The sequence below is a fragment of the Pseudochaenichthys georgianus genome, chromosome 12, assembly GCF_902827115.2.
Source record: "Pseudochaenichthys georgianus chromosome 12, fPseGeo1.2, whole genome shotgun sequence".
NCBI lineage: Eukaryota > Metazoa > Chordata > Actinopteri > Perciformes > Channichthyidae > Pseudochaenichthys > Pseudochaenichthys georgianus.
In genome coordinates, this window is record NC_047514.1 from 3914910 (window position 1) to 3935793 (window position 20884).

A 20884-nucleotide genomic window follows, 5' to 3' on the forward strand; every position below is an offset into this window, starting at 1 on the left:
CTTGATTGTGTTACCCTGTGAAAATTGAATAAATATATATTTTTTGAAAACGCACCTCTCATGTTAGCGTTCATGCCTCCGCCTCCGGAGCCGTGGGAGTTCCCGTGTCCCCCGTGCCCGCCATGAGAGTTGCCGTGGCCCCCGTGAGAGTGGCCGTGGCCCCCGTGAGAGTGGCCGTGCTCGCTGTGGGAGTGGCCGTGGTGAGAGTTACTTTTTTCTCATGTGACGAGCAGCTTTTGCCGCCGTGGGAGTGAGCGTGACTGAAAGCGCAGATCCCCACCAGGTTCACCAGCAAGCCTCCGACTGACACCGGCTGCAGGAGAAAAACACACAGACTTTAGACTGAATGGTGTCTAGCGACTTACTGAAAGGACATTAATAACTGATGGCATTCAGCGGCTTCCCAAATGTCATACTAATTTTATTTCATTCAAAAAAAATCCCTCAAAACTCACTTTTTCACTCGAGCCTTCGACTCCTAATCCACTAACCACTCACCCTTATTCCACCTAGCTTAGCACTTTTTTACTCGTTGTTATTTTTCTTCTTTACTTGCTTGTAAAGCGGTTTGAGCACCAGGAAAAGCGCTATATAGATTACATGTATTATTATTACTATCATTTGATTACAGGGCTTGGTTGAATTCTTAATGCTGATTGGTCCATTTGAACTTGCTCTTGCTAGCTGATCGCTCTGATCACTATGTGCAGTCTTATCAAAAGCAGACAGGTTCATTTCATCTTAGCAATGGACAGAAAAACACATTTTCTCCTCAACAAAACAGTGACATTTTTTACATTTTTATATTAATTGTTATGTGTTGAGACTACTAAATAGTTAAAATAAAAAGCAATACTACTTCAGGTGTTTCTTGTGCATTTCGGTTAATAGAATCATCTGGAAAGGGCTTTGTATCAGACACCTTATATTGAATCAGGACGTCACATGAATAGTACATCAGCAGGTTGTAGGTGCAGCTTACTCACAGTCAGCATGTCAGTGTTTATATTGGGAGGATCCAACACACGGGTGACTGACTCCACAAAGACAAAGAAAGCGATGACCATGAGAAACAGGCCGTTGATGAATCCAGAAAGTATTTCCACACGACCGAACCTGCAGAAGAACAACAGTCCACTTTTAGACATCCAGCTGAATTCTCCAATAACTCCCATCAAAGAGATTCCACATGTTGTTGATGGACGTTGTTGTTGAATGTACTCTTCCAATATCAGAGTACACATGATAACCCTACGTAGCTGTGTACATGACATGATTGATTACCTAGAAGAGCATCAGGACTGTTTTAGGCATGTGATAGCTATGTGATTAACATGATGATTCAGTCTCTATGGAGATAGACATATGGCAAGCATGATCATTTCTGACGTGGAGCTAATCTGAAGTAAACATTGAATACTGCTTTCTATTCCTCCATCTTGTGACTGTGTGACTCCCTCTCTTGGATATCAGCATGTGAAGGACACTGCTCAGGAACTAGTTGATGCTCTGTATGTGATGACTACTTCCATTCTGGAGAGGATCACAAATACATGGATCCTGATGTTGAAGCTCAAGCCGGTGACGAGTGATTATTAAAATGTTTAAGCATTCAGAAAAAGTCTGAATTTTGTGAGAAAAAAAATCTGATTTTCAGAAAAAGTCTGGATTTTGAGATTTTGAGGAAAAAGTCCGAATTTTGAGATTTTGAGAAAAAGTCCGAATTTTGAGGAAAAATTCAAAACAATTAGATTTAAGAAAAGGTCAGATTTTTAGAAAAAGTCCGAATTTTAAGATTTGAGAAAAGGTCAGACATTTTGAGATGTTGAGGAAAAAGTCAGAATTTTGAGGAAAAATTTAGAATTTTGAGGAAAAAGTCAGAATTTTGAGATTTTGAGAAAAAGTCAGAAGAGACGTTTACCCGTAGGAGAAGATCCTGGTAGCTTTCCAGCGAGTCATGAGCGCAGCGAACAGGCCGAGCACCAGAGCGGAGCAGTCGAACAGCATGTGGAAGCCGTCAGAGATCAGCCCCAGACTGTTGGTCCAAACGCCGTAAAACAGCTCCACGAAGGTGAACGCCTGGAACAGCACACCTCACGTTTACTCAAAATACACAAACTGTACACACTTATCCTAAACTGGAAAAAGCTGGTGTCATGTATAGTATAACAAAAGGTTTATTAAGGTTGAAATGTAAGTAATATCTTCTAACTGCTCCAATTTTGTATATTCAACATCCATATGTCCTTAAGCAGGATCTGCACAACCGGAGGGTGTTTGATTTACAGAAAATTCAACAAAACAATTGTCAAATTCCAAATATCTAGAGTCATAAAATGTCAGCTTTTAAAGTAAATAATTTGGTGTATTTCTAAAATGTTAATTAATGTTGAGGTGTTTAAACAGCCTAAATTCCTAGAGGTAGCTACAGAGTTTAACAAAAACCATTTTTTCCTTTTAGTTTGGAAATATATCGTATGCCTCTTCAATAACAAGATGTTACTGTGGGTGGCATCCACACAATGGCTGTCATTTTGAATGATTAATCTTTATTGAATAGTTGACATTAATATAGTTAGAACACTGCAGGTATCTTAAAGAAATAATTAAAAGTAAACTATTTCTAATGATTATGCTGTTAATGTTATTTTTTTCTTAATGCTTGATTTATTTCTGTTATCTTTGTTTTAATGCAATGCCGTCTTATTAATTATTAATCTATATTGAACAGAAAGTACGTTTTTCCTGTATAATAATAGATTTATTTGTATTTTTTATTTTGTAAGCGGCTTTTACAGGTGCTCAAAGTCGCTTTACAGAGATGGTGAAAGAAAAGAACAACAAATAAATATAGTTAAAGTCTAATTAAAATCAAGCAATACAAAAACAATCACACATTAAAGCCAGATCGAGAGGTGAGTTTTTGTACGTTTTTTGAAGGTGGTGATGTCAGTGCACTCTCTGATGGGTTGTGGGAGTATATCTAACTGATTGTCATATTAAATGAATAAGAAGTGAAAGTATAATGTCTAATACAAAATAAAATACAATTAAAATATTTGTACAAAGATAGAGTTTTAATTTTCCAATTTGAAATGTATTTTTAATAAATTCCCCTTCACCATAATATGCTCGATGGTTAGTCCTAGTTCAGTTGTGAGCTTCCTCACGCTGTACGTACCAGGTTTGAGACACAGGAAGTAGAAGATCTGCCTGGAGTCGTACTCCTCCAGGATTTGCTTCAGGGAATCTTTGATGAAGCGGGGGATCGACTGCGATGTGTGCTGCAGAGCGTCGCCCATGAAGTTGTACAGGGGGGTCCCTTCAGGAGAGTAGCCCACCAGGGTGCCCTTCTGACCTTTCCTTGAGGGGGACGAGAGAATACTGGACGCTGCAGAGGGATGAGAAAGGAGAATAGATACATTTAAAAAGGTCCCCTATTCTACTGTTTTTCATCAACATATTACAGGTCTCAGATATATACAGAACATGTCTCTGAAGTGTTTGGCTCCAAACACCAAACAGATCATTGCAGCATTACCCATAATCCTCTCTGTTTCAGCCCTGTTTCAAAAGTGCTGATTCTCTGGCCGTTTCTCAATGTCGAGTACACCTGCTGCAGAGCCACTATTTCAAGTATACTACGTCATTGAGTGGCACCGAAGGACTGTTTGAATGCATGTTAAATGCCCAGCATTCAGCGCCACTCGATGACGTACTATACTTGAAATAGTGGCTCTGCAGCAGGCGTACTCGACATTGAGAAACGGCCTCCGTCTGTTACTTTAGATGAAAATAAGGAGCCCCTCCCCACGCCCCTCAGAGAGATATTTGGTTAAAAAGAACACAATGGTGCTCTAGGAGGAGATTCAGGTGATAAGGGGGGGGCGGGGGGGTTACCTTGGTTGGTGATTGGCTAATGGTGACACAAGCCAACACATCGTCATGACATCATGAAGTGGCCAAAATCTGACAGTGGTTTTATAGAAATGGATCAGGACAAAAAGAGAGAGAATCTTTGTTCCTGAAACTTCCAGAGTCTCTTTCCACAGAGGGGACACATGTTGATGTAGAAGAGACATGAAGAAGAGGGGACACATGTTGATGTAGAAGAGACATGAAGAAGAGGGGACACATGTTGATGTAGAAGAGACATGAAGAAGAGGGGACACATGTTGATGTAGAAGAGACATGAAGAAGAGGGGACACATGTTGATGTAGAAGAGACATGAACAAGTGGATTTTGCACAATAGGTGACCTTTAACTTGAAAATATGCACAGGAAGCACGAGGAGCTTCAGGGGGATTGTGTAAAAACGAAATATCTCAATAATATCACTTCCCCATTTGATTACTTGCATTGAAACGATTACTTTTCTTAAAACCCATCTTTGTTTTGTTTTTAAAGGCTATATTTAAGCATGAAAATAAGCTTTTATCTTGTTACATATTAGCTGGAACTGTTCTTTCAACGACAGATATGTAGATATTCTATAAAGGTTCAAAATTCATGTTTCAGTTTGTATTCATTCCCGTTTTCTGAAATATTATGATTACATATGCAAATGCATACTTTATATGAATGTAGGAGACTACAGATACAAATAGACAAAGTTACACATATTTGTTAAAGATAAACAATATGTATACCTGTTAGGGGTGTTGAAAATAATCATTTTTACGATGCATTGCGATGCGGACGTGGACGATTCGGTCTCGATGCAGTGACGGAAGATAATCGGTTATAGAGTAGTAACGTTGCTTCCTGATTTTCCGGCCGCGGCTTTACTATAACGTTTTTTCTGTCACTTTAATATCAAATCGGTCGGTGACGCAGAGATCAGGGAACAGACGTGACAGCAGCACAGCAACACGGAGCAGTCTGCTTTATCCACCAACACAAGAACACCAGTCCAGAACCAAAAGCAGAAGGACCCGCTCCGAATCACTCCATGTTTGCTGTGGCTCAGAGACACAGACAGGGATTTATGTTTTTCAAAAAGAATCGCGTTACAATCATGTCAGGTTTTTGGTGGATTTAATTAAGTCTTGGATTGCAGAGTATGAATGTCCTCTAGCAATTTTCAGACGATATATACGTATGCAAAGTTTGTGAAGGCAGGAGGAAAAAAGCTTCCGCGATCACCGTCTCCTCTCCGTTCCTCCAAGCCCCGCCCCCCCCCCTGAAAATAATGACTGACAGGCTTATAGTGACCCGATAGAAACTTTATTATTCACTTAATCACTGAGATATAATGAAGCTAACTTAATCTCATACATGCATGGGATTTATGCAACAGTAAAACAGAGAATGTGAGTGTGCACCCACATGCAGTATTTTAGTTTGTATATGCTGTTGTAAATACTCCTGTTGTCTGCTGTGTTCAGACTCACGTCCTGTGTGTGATGCCTCATTCAGGACATTCAGTGTCCTTTCTTAACAGAAGGCCGTGGCTAGAAGCTGCAGCTAGACTGCAGAAGCATTAGCTTTTTGTTTTTGAGGATGGAACAACTTCACACACGGAGGCTAGACCTATACAATTCATTTATTATGGTTTATAAATTAATGTCAAGACATTTATGTTATTGATTTCTGAAGCACTTTCTAAATAATAAAAAGAGAGTTCATATGTATTTACTGCATGTATGCATTGATGAAAAATAAGCCATGTGCAGTAATATAGAAAATTGAGGATGCAACGCATTGGTATGAATCGAGATGCACCGTGATGCACCGGGATATCGAACCGAATCGAATCGTTGACAGGATAATCGTAATCGAATCGTGAGACCAGTGAAGATGCACAGCCCTAATACCTGTAGGGTCTTGATTTAAGCTTTTGAGTCTGAATGTTGATATCAAATAAGAAAATCAGGGCTGGGAATGTGCAGCAAAGAAGTGGAATGATCTAAGATGAGGTTTACAAGATGAATTATTATTTAGACTCCTTAGAGCTCTCGTCCCGCAGCCGTTACTTACACATGATGAAGAAGATGGCGCTGACAATGACTCCCCCGACAGCACGTGCTCGGTGCTGACCTGCTGGGGGGGTTTGCTCATGGAGCGCAGCTGGTCGGTGAGCGGGTGGGTCCAGAAGTTGGCCAGCAGCAGGGCGCTGAGGAAGAGGGCGATGGCTCCGTAGCGGGCGCACCTCGGCGCCTCCATCTTGGTGTTGCAGATGGCCTCCACGTAAAACTCCAGGATCATCACGGAGAGGATGATCATCCCGAACGGCAGGATGAGGGACGACCACGACTCCACTTTACTCTGGGGGGGAAATAAACGCTTAATTGTTCTAAATTAAATTAGACATGGACCTCCGGGGTTACTCCAAACACCAGTTAGTCGCCGTGATCAGTCAAACTAAGCGGTGCATTCTTCGCTTGATTCTTAAGTACAGTTGTCATAAATCAACTTTAATTTAGTAAAATAACGCTCCTCGCCTTTGTGAAAAGCTTCTCTCTGTAAAGGTATTTATCTTGCGCTTTTACAGCTGACAGACGACCTTTGAGAGCTGATGTTATAGGCTGTGAAGATGGCCATGCCGCCCCAGAACGCATGGCCGTTCCAATTTATTTTATACAGTAAAGTTCAAGTCATTTAGGAAATCTTACTGGTTGGGTCATTAAAATTGTCATTTAACTTTATGGTAAACTGAACAAGTGTCTTTAAAAGTCTCTGAGATTTGAAAGGCTACATTGAACTCTCCAAATAAACAAGAACAGCTCATTATTGCTGTTTCTCAATTCTCACACTTCGGTTAAACTGCCATGTCGTATACTCTTAACACAGTGTGGGGATTTTGACCGGGATGACTTTGCAGTTGGTAGCTAGCTAGTTAGCATCATTTGCAATACCAAATGATTACAGACTGCTCAATTAACACAGTACAAACCACAATGGCTGCTTTCGAAACAACAGTATAGTGGTACGTTTATTCAAGAGAAGGGTCCAGCGTTCCACACTCAACTTATTGACCGTTATGAGTAACTCCATTTGGCTTTGTGATGCCAAAGGGGACAAAAACGGACTTTGATGCATGTTCAGATTTCTCATGTTCTGTCGACTCACTTCTGTAGTGGCTGAGAGCACGATGACCCAGGGCAGCAGCACCACAGCAGAAACCAGGTTGTCCAGAGCGTAGAGGCGTTTGGCTCCACCGATTTCCACTGACAGTTTCCTGGAGGCCGTGTGAAACGCCACCTTCAGACACAGGGAGGCCACCAGCAGAACAACTCCACCCTGGAGGGAGGAACGGGATGTTAGTAGGCAGAGATACACTTAGAATGCTTCTATAGGCAGCATTTAACGTGTGCTTTGCTTACTTTGTGATCTGCAACCCCTAAAAAGGCAATGGCGGTGTAGAGGAAATGAGTCAGCGCGCTGTCGTGGTGACCCTCAGCTGGTTAGAAAACGAGTCGAGGAGAAAACACTACAAACAGAGAAGTAGGACGACGAACAGAAGAAGATCAGGTCAAAGACTATTCTGAATAATTATCAAAGGATACGGTGCTCGGCCATCTTTGCCATGAGATCGTCGTTGTCAAAGAGGAGGAGGCAGATCACGGCGATGATGAAGAGAGCAGCGCCTCTGGTCTGAGAAAAACCACAGAAATGCAAATTACACACTTCGACAGTTACATTTCACTCCGGGTCAAAATTACCCACGCTTTTTTATCCACAATTGTATGACTCTTAACTCCAGGGAATATAAAAGTGTTTTTATCTTAATTGTATGTTTAATTCACCACTTAAAATATTACCTCTTCTTCCTATTCTGTATAGGAATGTATTTTTTTGTTGACCTTCAATGGCCTTACTAAGCCATTGAAGAGATCTTATCAATTATCTTCATCTGAATAATGGTTAAAAAAACTAAAATAGGACAAACGTTGAGAAAAAAAAACATTCAACTGAAGTTTTTCTTGTTTTTATGTTGCTTGAACTGAAAATATCTGACACAATAATACATTAATAAATAATTGAGAGTAAAATACAGACATGTTTTCATTTAGCCCTCGTACCTTGGATGGCCCCCCTCCTGTGCCTGTGAACAAAACACCGAGAAGAGCGATGACCACCACATCACTGTGCTCAAAAAGCAACAGCGTCCTGCAAAAGACACAAAGCAGAATTCAATATTAATACGTCTATTTATTATAGCACCTTTCACAGAAATAGATTTCACAAAGTGCTTCACAGTACAAAGTTAAAATTAAGACCACATAAAGATGAATAAAATAACCACATATGTTTAAGGTCAACATAAAAACAAAACAGACCACGTGGAGCCCTGAAAGGAACACACATAATCACACCCTATACACAAAAGAGTTTTAATTACGACACATCCAAAGACATAAAACACACAGCTGGGCGAGTCCATCAAAACTCACCAAGAACCACCATGTCATGGATTTTCTGAAACTATCCATGGAAAAAGTTTTCAATAAAGTCATGTGGCCTCGCCAAAACTATAGCGCTCATCCAAATACCTTTCCAGAAGTGGTAGTAATAGATTTGTAAGTTTGTGTATTCTAACGAAGGAGTAATATAACATATTTTGACTCATCTGTAATATTAACACATTCCTTTCTAAAAAAATACAAAACATATTTAAATAAGTTAAGCTTCAACGCTATACTTAGTAAGATCTGTCACACATTTTGTATGCATGACCAAATACATTCAAGGTGTGATAGACTGTATGAATATACTACACAGGTTAAACATTACATTTCAGGAAAGTCAAAGAACTAATGAAAAACTGGTATATATTATGAGGTATAAAAAAGGGTGAAATGTAGTTTTTATTATATATATTTAAATCATTCTCCGGTTTGCATGGATGTTCAGTAATTCCATCTGATCCAATTGAAAAATAAGCAGTGCCAAAAATGTATAACTAACCAAATTGTTGGCAAGGTCCCACAAATGTAAACAGATTTTCACTTAACTTTTTTAAATGAAATATATGATAACATCTGGGAGGTCTTGATGTGGAATGGCGCAGTTAATGCCACACACACATGTTCGTGCACACACCAGTGTTGTCTGGAATTGCTGTCAAAAAAAACAACACAAATTTACGGTGACAGCTTACCTCAGAGGTCCACAGAGAGTTAGCCCGAAGAAGCCCAGGAGCGAAATGATGCAGCTGAAAACGGCATGCTTCAGTAACTTTATCCACTAGAAAGAAAACAGAGTAAAAAGAGAAATCATCATTATCAACAAAGTGACTTTACGGAGGCATTGATACAATGTCTTTAACATGAAGCTCAATCTTGTAGTTTCGGAAAGCACTACATACAGAGGCCGACAAGTGCAAATGTCTCACAACAGCGACAGTCAGTCCTCGAACGTCAACTTTTTAGTATCCCTGTTTACTTTGTTTTTGTAGCTTCTTGCACAGTTTTTTTGATGTAGCGCCTTCAGTAAACGCTGCACATGTTTTCTGGCACATTTGTGTTTCTATATTTGCATTGTTTGTGTAACTGCAGCATGTTTCCCCTAATATAGGGTGGCATTTGCACAGAGGACTTAAAGGTTTGACAAATGTTTAAATCATGTGTAAAATGTAGGAAACCATTGTTATGAGCCACAGAGAAAAATAGGGAATTGTTCTCCTAAAATGAAACAATAGATTAGATTAGATATACTTATAGAAAATAAACAAATGTAAACATATACATTTATATACACATTAGAGCTGGATCGTGCACAAACAGAAGACGGAGAAATCCCACTCACTTGTCTTTTTGAGACGACTTTGCCAGAGGAGAAGGGCTTTTGAAAGAAAAGCAGGATAACAGCACTCCTAGAAAAGGAAAAGGATGCTTACATACATGTAGTAACAATTATAAAAATAATTACCAAGTTTGATGACATTGATGAAATGAAATATAAGCAACTAATAGGCTACTTACCCTAATTTTAGTATAAAGATGAACTGGACAATGTGGACAACTTTGAGGATATCATAAGATTCAAATATCCCAAGAGCCTTGAGGACCTTCGTGACGATCAGTAAAACTATATATCTGGTTAACCTGAGGAGGAAATAAAAATGTATTAGTTCTTGAGAGAAAAGATTGAACATTCGTTGAGTTTTGGCACCATTTTGTTTGGAGTATTTCTAAAAACAATACAAATAAGGCACTTTTAGAACATTTCATCTTATGAACAGGTCACAGTAAAAGCACAACATACACATATAAACTGGAAATTGAGCATAATAGGGCCCTTTAAAACATTGTTCAACAACCTCCTCTCTCTTCTAATCTATTATTGACATCAACATTTCTCAAATACTTGTTTTTATTTACAAGATAGTGTCAAGTGAAGAGAATATTCCTGAGCATTTCAAACCTAATTAAAAGTGAAATAACATTTTAACTTCAACCTTCAGAGCTTCATCCACTCAACCAAATTATGAAATGGCTTTTCCTGCCTGACATAACACTGTTCTGCTGTCAAATGTTTCAGAGATCATGGATGAGATAAAAACAGATACATACCTAGAATTGGGCACCTCGACCATGCCCAGTTTCCCCCCTGAGAGTACATTGCTGCTGTATTTATCTTCCATCTTAAAGCTCCAGTTAAAGTATTTAAATCCCCAATACCCTAAACATTACCTTAAAAGTAATTAAACCGCAGCCAATTTACTGGTAAATAGTATAGCCATTCTTCCGTTAGCTTTAATCATTCTTTCGTTAAAACGTAACAGTTAGTTTGTTAAATTAACTGTAAACATTCAGCTGGTAGCTTCTTAGTCTGTTAGCTTGCTAGCTAGCCATCTGTTATGCTAGCTAAGATTGTATCCAAAGTTATTAGCTGCGACTCGTGCTGCGCGTGCTGTGTACGCCTTATGAACACATGCAGTTGCTTAGTAAGAGGTAGGACATTAATAATGTTAAAACTGAGCTGACAGCTTCAATAAATAGGGTAAATTATCCGAGCTGGACAAAAAGCCACAGCATTTCCGGACACGGTAGACAGGTCCACGTCACGTCACGTGTATGTGTTTGTGACCGTTGCTGCTGCGCACGGATACGCAGACGATGACGATGAGGACATAAAAGTACAATAAATGTCCTGAAAAGGGTGCACAAAGAAATGTAATACATGTTAGTAAACTTGTAATAAAAAATGTCTCCAGCTTTGCAGCAAAAGGGCGCAGGAACTGCACTTAAGAAAAAAGTTTGCCTGAATGAAATGTTGTCTTTTATGCGTAACATGTTAAAAGAAACACAAAATCACTTCACACATCTGGTTTGACTACGTTAATAACATCTGTGTAACTGTAAGGTATAAAGGCTTTGGCATCAAGGATTTTTTTTAATTGCATTTCTTAATTTTAGTGGATATTCTTTAAGCAACTGTTTATTTTTGTTTATTATGTTTTATGGCCAGACAGCCAGGACGACGAGAATGTGGATCCGAACCCACGTGACGTCTCAGTGATTTAGAAGTAGACTATGGGCTCAGAACAGTCTGCTTTAACCACTGAGCTATTCAGCAAGGATTGATTTGAATTTACTCGATCACATCACCTTTTGTTTGGTCCCTCGGAGGTAGGGGGCGTCTCCTTTAGGCTGGCAAGGACACAAGATATTTCAAAACATGAAAACTCCGTAAGTAATATATTTCATTCTTATTTTTATCACTTACTTTTTTTGTTTTAGTAAAAAATCGACATTTATTTATATAATTGTTTTCAAGTTAGTTTTTATGATTGTATACATCATTGTAGCCTATACATCATTATTTATTTTATTTATTTAATTGAATTTATTTTAAATTTATTTTTGTATTCGTATTTAATTATTTTAATTGCGGAGAGAGGGGCGTCCCTAAGGCTGTTAAAGAAGCTTTAGCATTTCTATTATTATGTTAGCCTATAACAAATGATTAGCCATTTTGTGTGAAATATAAATCAATATACTAGTGGAAATAATTATTTCTAGAGAAAAAAATACATAGATAACACAGATTAAATCAAAAAGAGAAACAGAAACAGCAGACAGGAAGTGCATGAGATGTTTTTTTTATTTTTGGTGGGAATAACTCAATAAAACAGATTGATCACGGTATTTGTCATAACTTTCAAAGATGTAAGATTTGTTTATAATCCAGGGGATAGAATGGTCTACATTTCCAGAAGAGTGGTTTCCCGAAGAATTTCAGTGAGCTCCACACAGTCCGAGCAGGACGCTCTCATAATGTCCCTTAGTGTCCATCTGTAAACAAAAACAAAAGTGCTCAGCTGAAAAACCCTCATATTACATCTTTGTTTCTGGTATGAGTGAGTGACATAACTTTAGGGCACTAATTCTAGGTGTGTCATTTTACCAGAATGGCCTCCTGTAGGCTGACGTCATACATGGCCCTGTATTCCTCAATAATCTTCTTTAGGTCGACCTCAGAGCGGCTCACCATCACTCGGATCAGAGTGTCCTCACATGTGCCGTGGCCCTGTGAGAACGTAGCAGAGGTGTAAACACTGAGCAGGTAGAAGGCAAACATCTTCGCTTCGAAGTAAATATGGGGCAAAGTCATTGTGTTGCAAATCACAAGTAAATATTGTGCTCAAGTTGTTATTTAAGACAAGTTTGGAGACGATTCCCAAGAGTTACGAACCAAGACCCACCCCAAGTCCTACATGGAAGTCCTAAACCCTCAAACGAGTCATAATGCATCTGTAATAATAATTGACACGGATTATTTGCTTAAATCTGTTTTAAGTTGACCACATTATACGTTTTAGTTTTTTATTGTATGTTCTCCAGGGACTCCGTAACATAACGCCTGTTTGACACGTTTCTCTCCTGCAACCTGATTGGATGCTCTCACATTGGTTTGTATGAAAGTGGTCAGGGGGAATTTTGGTTCGACTCGCTGTGAAAGATTTGTGTTCACAAGTTGATTCAGGGAATTAATTGATTCATGGCAATTTTTGAATAACATCTTTGGGCTTGGGGGAAGTTATCAAGTATGTTTTAGGTCAAAAGGCTCAAGTCCAAGTTGAGTATCAAATCGTGTGACTCGGGTCAACACTTCGGTTCTGTTTGTATGATATCAGGTAAAGTTATGTACCATCATGTTGGTTGCAAAACAAGGATTCCTAGTTTTTACATATTATTCATAAGAAATGCAGCATATTATGGGGGATTTTACAATTATTGCCCCACTTCAAATACATTCCAAAGCAGGCATCACAAAGAAAAACACATACACCGTTATTAAGATAACTTTCTTAATTACATGAGCAAAGTTAGAACACAAAATGTCAGTGGAAACGTGACACAAACACACACACACACACTCCGACATATGGTGAGAAAAGGAAGGAGATATTCACACACCTTCATAGCCAGATGGAGCTTCTCAGCAAAGACAGCGGCTTTGTTCCAGGAACATTTTACTAAACGTCAAAAAGAAAAACACTCCCATTTAAAATATGCAGTATGCAGATGTTTAGGCTAAAGAAGTCCATACAAGGTTTTAGAAGCATGACGTGACACACGCATGTGCAGACAGTATCGTATCGTCTATCCATGTTCAAAGCTTCACCTCCTATTACAGCTGGGAATCATTTTGTTGATACAGTATGTGCTCAAGAAGGATTTCTGCACTCCCTTTGATTGTTATGAGTTTTTGTGACTCTCACTCTCTCCTTCCAGGGTTTCCCTCTGGACACCACATGTTGCAGACTTAACAATAACATTGTGATGATTTATGTTTCGCAGAATGAAACCCTCTTGTCCAGCTATCGGTATTTACAAGCCTGCTATGCCCAACAGTCCATTCACCAATAAAATGTCTTGAAAAGCACTGGACATATTTCCATTAAATATACTTTGGGAATTCAGGCTATATTTGTTAGATTTTCTGACCATTCCTATTCACAATGATGCCAGATCTTTACTTGTACACATCAAATAACAAACCATTATTTGCAAGCTTACATAAAAAGTAAATGGCAATACGTTGGTAAAGAATAAGTAGGTATAAATTGCATGCATGCTCCCCGGAAGATAGATCCTTGTAATCCTATTACCTTACTTCCTCAGTGCTTACTACTTCAGAACAAATGTTTCCCTTTTATCAAACAATAACTGAAATAAATGAAGACCATTCCTTACCAATGTCAATGAGACATTCTTCAATGTCTCCCTTCAGCTCCAAATCCAGGGCTTTAGGTAATGAGATGTCACTGACAGCGGCGTAGTGCTGGAAGGCTAACAGGTAAACACAAACAATAGGGATGTATGAGTCAGAAAGTAAAGCAGACGTCTTTACAAAAAGTTACAGAAGTAAAGTTGGGAAATATGTGCATTTAAAAAGGCGCCTTTAGCTGGATTTAAAGTATCTTTTGAATGTGTACTCTACAAAGGCCAAACCATATATTATTACCATATCGAGAGAGAATGTGTGCCTAAGTAACTTTTTGCACTGTAACTTTTATGAATGTATCTTTAAATGAGTGTTTTTAAATGCCATTTTATAATATATTTCTTAATGCTTTTAATGTCTTTCATTTTTGTAAAGCACTTTGAATTGCCTTGTGTTGAAATGTGCTATATAAATACACTTGCCTTGCATTGCCTAAGTACATCTACACTTTCAAAACATTCAAAAAATCTAAAGAACCCTAAATAAAATAGCCTCATCAAGAGTACAACTGCTTTCATAGTCCTGTTTTTATCTTTAAGAAATCCGCCCTACTATTCTCCATATTATTACTACACTGCTGGGTGTGTTCCACCGGCTACAAAAAAGTGTGGTTCCACCGGTTCTCCAGGTGTGTGTTTAGCCATGAGTCAAACCTAAAAGCTGAAACTCTCAAATATTTCAACACTTACTCTTGATGAGCTGCGGCCCGCTGCGTTTGGACAGGATGTCGATGAAGACAGAAACATCGGTTCCTTTGGTGTTCTCCCCGGCCTCAAACAGAATCTGCGGGGAAAACAGTAGCACGCCATTACCGCGTTAATGTTGTTCTCTACAAGACTTACACATTAATGTATGTTACGATTCCATTGCTATCGAGATGACCATATACAATAATTAAAGTATGTTCTGCACTTGTGATCCAAAGCATTTCACACATTTACTGCAAACCTGAAATGATATAGAGTAGACGAATGAAGGCCGTATAATAAACCAGATTTATTTTGAGCCAGTGGCCGTGTTGATTTTTCTGTCCCGGCGAGCGTGAAACCCAGAATAAAACTAATATCCGGGGTTGAAAGGGAGGGTCATTACAAACAGCAAAAGAAAAACGTCTAACTGGAAAGATCATCCGTCAAATTCCGGGAATGGCAAGAGACTTAAATATATGACGAAATAACAAGGTGGGTACTTGACCCCGGAGGTGTCACACCTCCTTTACGCCATAACAAGGCAACAGTATTTCCAGCAGGTGAGAACGCTTCTGACACGGACAATTCCTTGATGTATGAAGGGCAATTTCCAGACAATGTGCACACCGGATTCTACGGATATTGTCATATGAGAAAACCGTTCAAAACATTTGTGTTAGGGTCATAAAGTAGCGTTCATTTTGTTTTCTTCAAGGGACCTTAGTTTAGTAAATATTGAAATTATGCCCGCCTTATTATCTAAAACGTTTTTTTTTCTCCAGATTTTACCTCTGCGTCTTTTCGGGCTAGATCATTGTCGATGTCCACACTTTCATCTTTTTGTGCTTTCAACAGGGCCAGAAGAGCCGTGGTGAAGTCACCGCTGGTCTCCTCCTTAATGACTTCCTCCAGCTCCTCTTGGTACTCTGAGGGACAAAGGTAGGAGACATTGCAGTAAGATAATGGGACATAGTATACCTGCAGTGGTTATAGCTGTTGTTCAGACACACGATCCTCATGACTGCGTGATTACAGAGCCGCACTGTCGAGGAAATCAGTGTTGTTCGAATGTTGCAAACACAAAAAACATCCTCAAGAATTTCAGTAAACACCTAAGATGTTACAAACAGATCTCAGCATGTTCCCCAACTAATAACAGAGATAAACATTGACTCATTCCAAACCTTCTTTGAAGACCCTCTTGAGCTCTCGAATCTCTTGGTTTGATCTTGTTGCCAGAACCTCCACAAGGATGTGTTCATGTGTGCCGAAACCCTGTTGAGTACAGCAATAGCATAGCTAGGAATTCCCATATATATCTATATTAAATGTGTTTCAAAGGAGTCCTCAAACATAACTAAACAAAGAGTAAAAATGTCTGGATAAGTCCTGTTGGCCTACATTTAGGTGGCTTCAAATTAATCTGAAAAATGTTTTTACGACTCTCTGTCGGAGTGTGTGGGAGTTCACTGCTTTAGACTTAGTGTAAAAGACCGCAAAGCCAAAGTCTTTGATTGTAAAACTGAGAATGAAACTAAATATTAAGAACCTTGGACCGTCCCTGCAGAACAAACAGTGACATGAAAAGGATCTTGGAGAATTCATATTTGGAATTGATCTCCTCTCATATTTAGTACATCGACCACTGATATTTACCTTTGTGGCCTTCCTGAGCAGGTAGGCATCAAAGTGAGGGGGATCCATGAGCAGAGCCAGAGAGACGTCCTCCAAGTCTGACCTGAGAGCCGACTTCAGAGCTTTTTCCAGACTCTGTAGGACACAGCGAGCATTAAGTTACATTACAATCAGGGTCATCATTTAGGTGTGTGTTGGAGGTTGCATTTTGGTTAGATACATAGATAGATACATAGATACATAGATAGATAGATATAGATAGATAGATAGATAGATAGATAGATAGATAGATAGATAGATAGATAGATAGATAGATAGATACATACATACATACATAGATACATAGATACATAGATACATAGAGAGAGAGATAGATAGATAGATAGATAGATAGATAGATAGATAGATAGATAGATAGATAGATAGATAGATAGATAGATAGATAGATAGATAGATACATAGATAGATATGTAGATACATAGATAGATAGATAGATACATAGATAGATAGATAGATAGATAGATAGATAGATAGATAGATAGATAGATAGATAGATAGATAGATAGATAGATAGATAGATAGATACATAGATAGATATATAGATACATAGATAGATAGATAGATAGATAGATAGATAGATAGATAGATAGATACATACATACACATAGATACATATATACATAGATACTATTACATAGATACATAGATAGATAGGAACGAAGGTGGAAATCATGAGAAGATAGAAGATTTTAGCACAAATTACAAAAAGTCAATGAGTCAGTAATCAAGACAGTAATGTTACACAGCAGCAGCTTTTTAAAAGTGTGCTAACTACGTAGCCACCATAATACTGGTCATACCAGACCAAGCTATTTCTTTCTTTCTAAATAAGTTTCAGACGTCTTGCTTTATGTGGACAAAAATGATGTTGTGACAAGTCAAACAAGAAGGTTTATACATTGAGTAAATATGAAATGCAATAGCAGCTTTCATTGAAATGCAGCGGATCTGCATTGTGTGCCCAACATTTAACCTAGTTTGTGTTGCAAATCTGCACATTTACACAGTGAAGTCAAGGAGACTTCACTATGGACGCTGGAACTTCATTGCGTCCTTATTTTTTTATTTGGGCTCTTCTTGATGCTGATGTATCATTATTTGGTCTTAACGAGAAATGAATCACTTACCTTGCCCGTGGACGCTTCATAAACTACTTTGATCTTCTGTCTCTGCTCATTGCTCCTCTTCACCAGGACTGCGATGATCACATCCTTATCCACTTCTGTGAGGGACAAGATGTACTTTAGCTTACTTTCTTTAAACCCCTGAGACCCTCTATGTCCGAAATGTGGAGGCACACACACCGTCTTTCTCAATGGCGCTCTGCAGATTGGAAGCATCGCTGCTGGCATTGAAGTTGAGAGACGGGACAACTGTTCCATAATACTTAGGCTTCGGCTTACCCTTTACCTAGAACAACAGGCAGACATGTGGATGTTTTTTTGTTTGTTGTGTTTATTTTTCAGTTTTTCACAAATACAGTATGTCCAAAAAGTTGCAAAACAAAATGTGGATGCTTTAATGACTTAAGCTGCTGTAAAGCACTAGGAATTCAAAGCTTAAGATAATTAAGTCTATAGGATGATTTTTGATTAATTTGAGTTTCATTACAGCGCAGAATTACAGGAATAATGGCAAAGATATGTGACGTTATTAGGTAGAGGTGAGATGGCTGACGGAGATATAGACATCTGTCAGCATGTCATTTTATATAAATCTACAAATGCTAATTTTTAAGCACTGAAACGGATAGTTCAGTACACTTAAACTGATATAACCTTTTTGAGCTTTCCTTAGATTTCTTAAATATGTTGTTCTGTTGCGTCCACATTGTTTTGTTTCCAAGTTACACCCAAACTGGGCGCGTGCCGACTCCCATCTGCTGTTACACTGACTTTGAAAAATGCCTCATACAACCTAACTCAAAAATCTGAGCTATCACATAAAGAAAACATTTACAACATGTCAATAATCCATATATCAGATTTGATACTCACTAAGACGGTGTCTTCGTCTGGCTTTCTGTTACGTATGATCTTTTTGAACAAATCCTTGAACAAGGACATGTTTACTTGGCTGGAAAGTTATAAGCAGAAAACAATATATATAATTAAAGAGGAAAAAATGCAACATGAAATAGGAAGTAAATAAGTTAACCTTGGTTTATATACTTATACATATTTAAACATCCCAACAAATCTCACCTGGGCTGCTACAGACGATGTTCAAACCAAAGTTTGTAGTTCTCATGTGTTAGACGCAGTATTTAACTCACTCTGCAGCGGCCCCACCCATCTCTATGCAGATGATATTCAGACAGGTTTGTATCGTTTGTATGCACCTGCAGGGGATAAGCCAATCACAGGCCACCTTTCAAAGACAACATTCCTGCAGGGTGACAGTCAGAGCTCCATACAGTTTGGGTTAGCTAAAACCCTTTCACCCTTAAATTAAACAACTTATTTTTCAGACATTGAGGAAACAGCGATAGTGGATAGTTCAGATTTTTGAAAAGGGGTTGTATGAGGGACTTATCCTTAGTCAGTGTAGTAGTTAAAGCCCAGATAAACAAACAGGAATATCAGCTCAGAAGCTAAGAAATGTATTGCTGTGGATGGGTGCGGCAGCTAAGTGTTTTAGCCACCAAAATAAGTTAGCATGCTAACAGTTACATTACATGTAATTTGTTAGACGCTTTTATCCAAAGTGACTTCCATACGTTCAGGGACATGCAGTGGGACTCAAACTTGCTACCCCCTGGGCCCAGGAGTTCAAAACTTGTAACTGACTAGATCCTGAATAGCAGTGCTTTAATCCTACCAATCGCCATCTAGTGGATATGAAAAATACTACAAGGAAGACAAGAGACCACATTGCAGAGACATCTATGGTCCGCAATTACTTTTGAAAGGTGATGACAGATGATGGACTTTTTTTTTGTTGAAGATATTTTTAATTTAATATAAATTACATTTGTGATTGACAATATTTGTTGTGATACTTTTATGAGCATAAACATTTATGTCATCAACATTTGGTTGAAAACAAAATAGGCCACCACAAACTTGAGCAAAAAATGGAAAAATAAAATGTATTTCCCATGAAGGCTAAAAATGGTGTATTATTTCAGTTAACAAACGTTGCCATCTAATTTAAATTGAAACATATTTTAAAATAAATTATACAGTACATTTTGCTCTTCATGGGAAATACATTTTATTTTTCTATTTTTTGCTCACGTTTGTGGTGGCCTATTTTGTTTTCAACCAAATGTTGATGACATAAATGTTTATGCTCATAAAAGTATCACAACAAAGATTGTTAATCACAAATGTAATTTAGATTAAAGTAAAAATATCTTCAACAAAAAAAAAGTCCATCATCTGTCATCACCTTTCAAAAGTAATTGCGGACAATAGATGTCTCTGCAATGTGGTCTTTTGTCTTCCTTGTGTTCTTTTTCATATCCACTAGATGGCGCTCGGTAGGATTAAAGCACTGATATTCAGGATCTAGTCATCTTGAAAAGTCGTAATCTGGATCAGGGTGATCCTATCCTGAATTGCTTTGAACTCCAGGGACAACATTTGTCCGATTTGTCTGATCCTGGATAACCCTGATCCAGATCACGACTTTTTGGTGTCTGCAAAAGTAAGTGACAGCACTTCCACCTTTTCTGTAGAATGACCCAGCTAGCATCAAGGCTACCTTAGCTACTGCCATATTACACCTGCATCTCCAACCAAACTGTATTGGTCTTGTTGGATTGTGTGTAATTACGGCACCAGGGTTATGACACGGGTTATAAAAACGTTTGTGTCAATCATGACTGACAGTTTTATCACATCACCATGCTTAATCAGTGGACTGCTCTTACAAAGTGACATGAATACATTTAAGAAATCAAACCAACAACAGAAATGTTAGGAGTTGTTGGGGTGTGGCTATTAGCATGAGTAAACTACAATAGAGAAAATGAAAACGTTTTAAACAGAAATAATGCAGTATAAAATACAATGAAAATGTATATAAACTGAGATGCTACACAGATGTTATTAAAAGATTTAAAACTTTATTTAAAGACAGTGTACATGTAAAACAAAACAAAACAGCCTGAGTACACATTACCACTAAATAACATGTTTCTGTATGTACAGTATTGTAAATGTCACCGAATACATAAGGAGTTATCTTGATATATGAGAATAATGTTAGACCACAGAGAACCTCACCAGTAGCTACCCAAGTTAAGACAAAGGTGTATCCAACAGATATCCTAAAGCCAGGCACACTGTATGGACGCTAATATTTTACCCACTGT

General features: G+C 38.4%; 2 protein-coding genes across 2 annotated transcripts; both read right to left on the reverse strand.

Annotated features, from left to right (window-relative positions):
- Nucleotides 1-1917: 1917 nt before the first annotated feature.
- On the reverse strand, nucleotides 1918-11037 carry LOC117456116 (proton-coupled zinc antiporter SLC30A5-like). The gene is given in 12 exon segments (XM_034095865.2): nucleotides 1918-2083; nucleotides 3187-3391; nucleotides 5981-6019; nucleotides 6022-6268; nucleotides 7073-7243; nucleotides 7327-7403; nucleotides 7510-7597; nucleotides 8026-8113; nucleotides 9105-9190; nucleotides 9752-9818; nucleotides 9928-10050; nucleotides 10519-11037. Coding segments are annotated over 12 exon segments (1428 nt in total). The 5' UTR covers nucleotides 10590-11037.
- Nucleotides 11038-12050: 1013 nt separating this feature from the next.
- LOC117456467 (annexin A1-like) lies at nucleotides 12051-18850 on the reverse strand. The gene is made up of 12 exons (XM_034096368.1): nucleotides 18768-18850; nucleotides 18561-18639; nucleotides 17868-17973; nucleotides 17691-17785; nucleotides 16525-16638; nucleotides 16053-16143; nucleotides 15658-15794; nucleotides 14869-14962; nucleotides 14149-14244; nucleotides 13369-13427; nucleotides 12356-12478; nucleotides 12051-12243 (listed from the first exon to the last, which is right to left on the reverse strand). The coding sequence occupies exons 2-12, from the start codon at nucleotides 18627-18629 to the stop codon at nucleotides 12187-12189; spliced, it is 1041 nt and encodes a 346-aa protein (XP_033952259.1). The 5' UTR covers nucleotides 18630-18639; nucleotides 18768-18850; the 3' UTR covers nucleotides 12051-12186.
- Between the last annotated feature and the right edge of the window lie 2034 nt (nucleotides 18851-20884).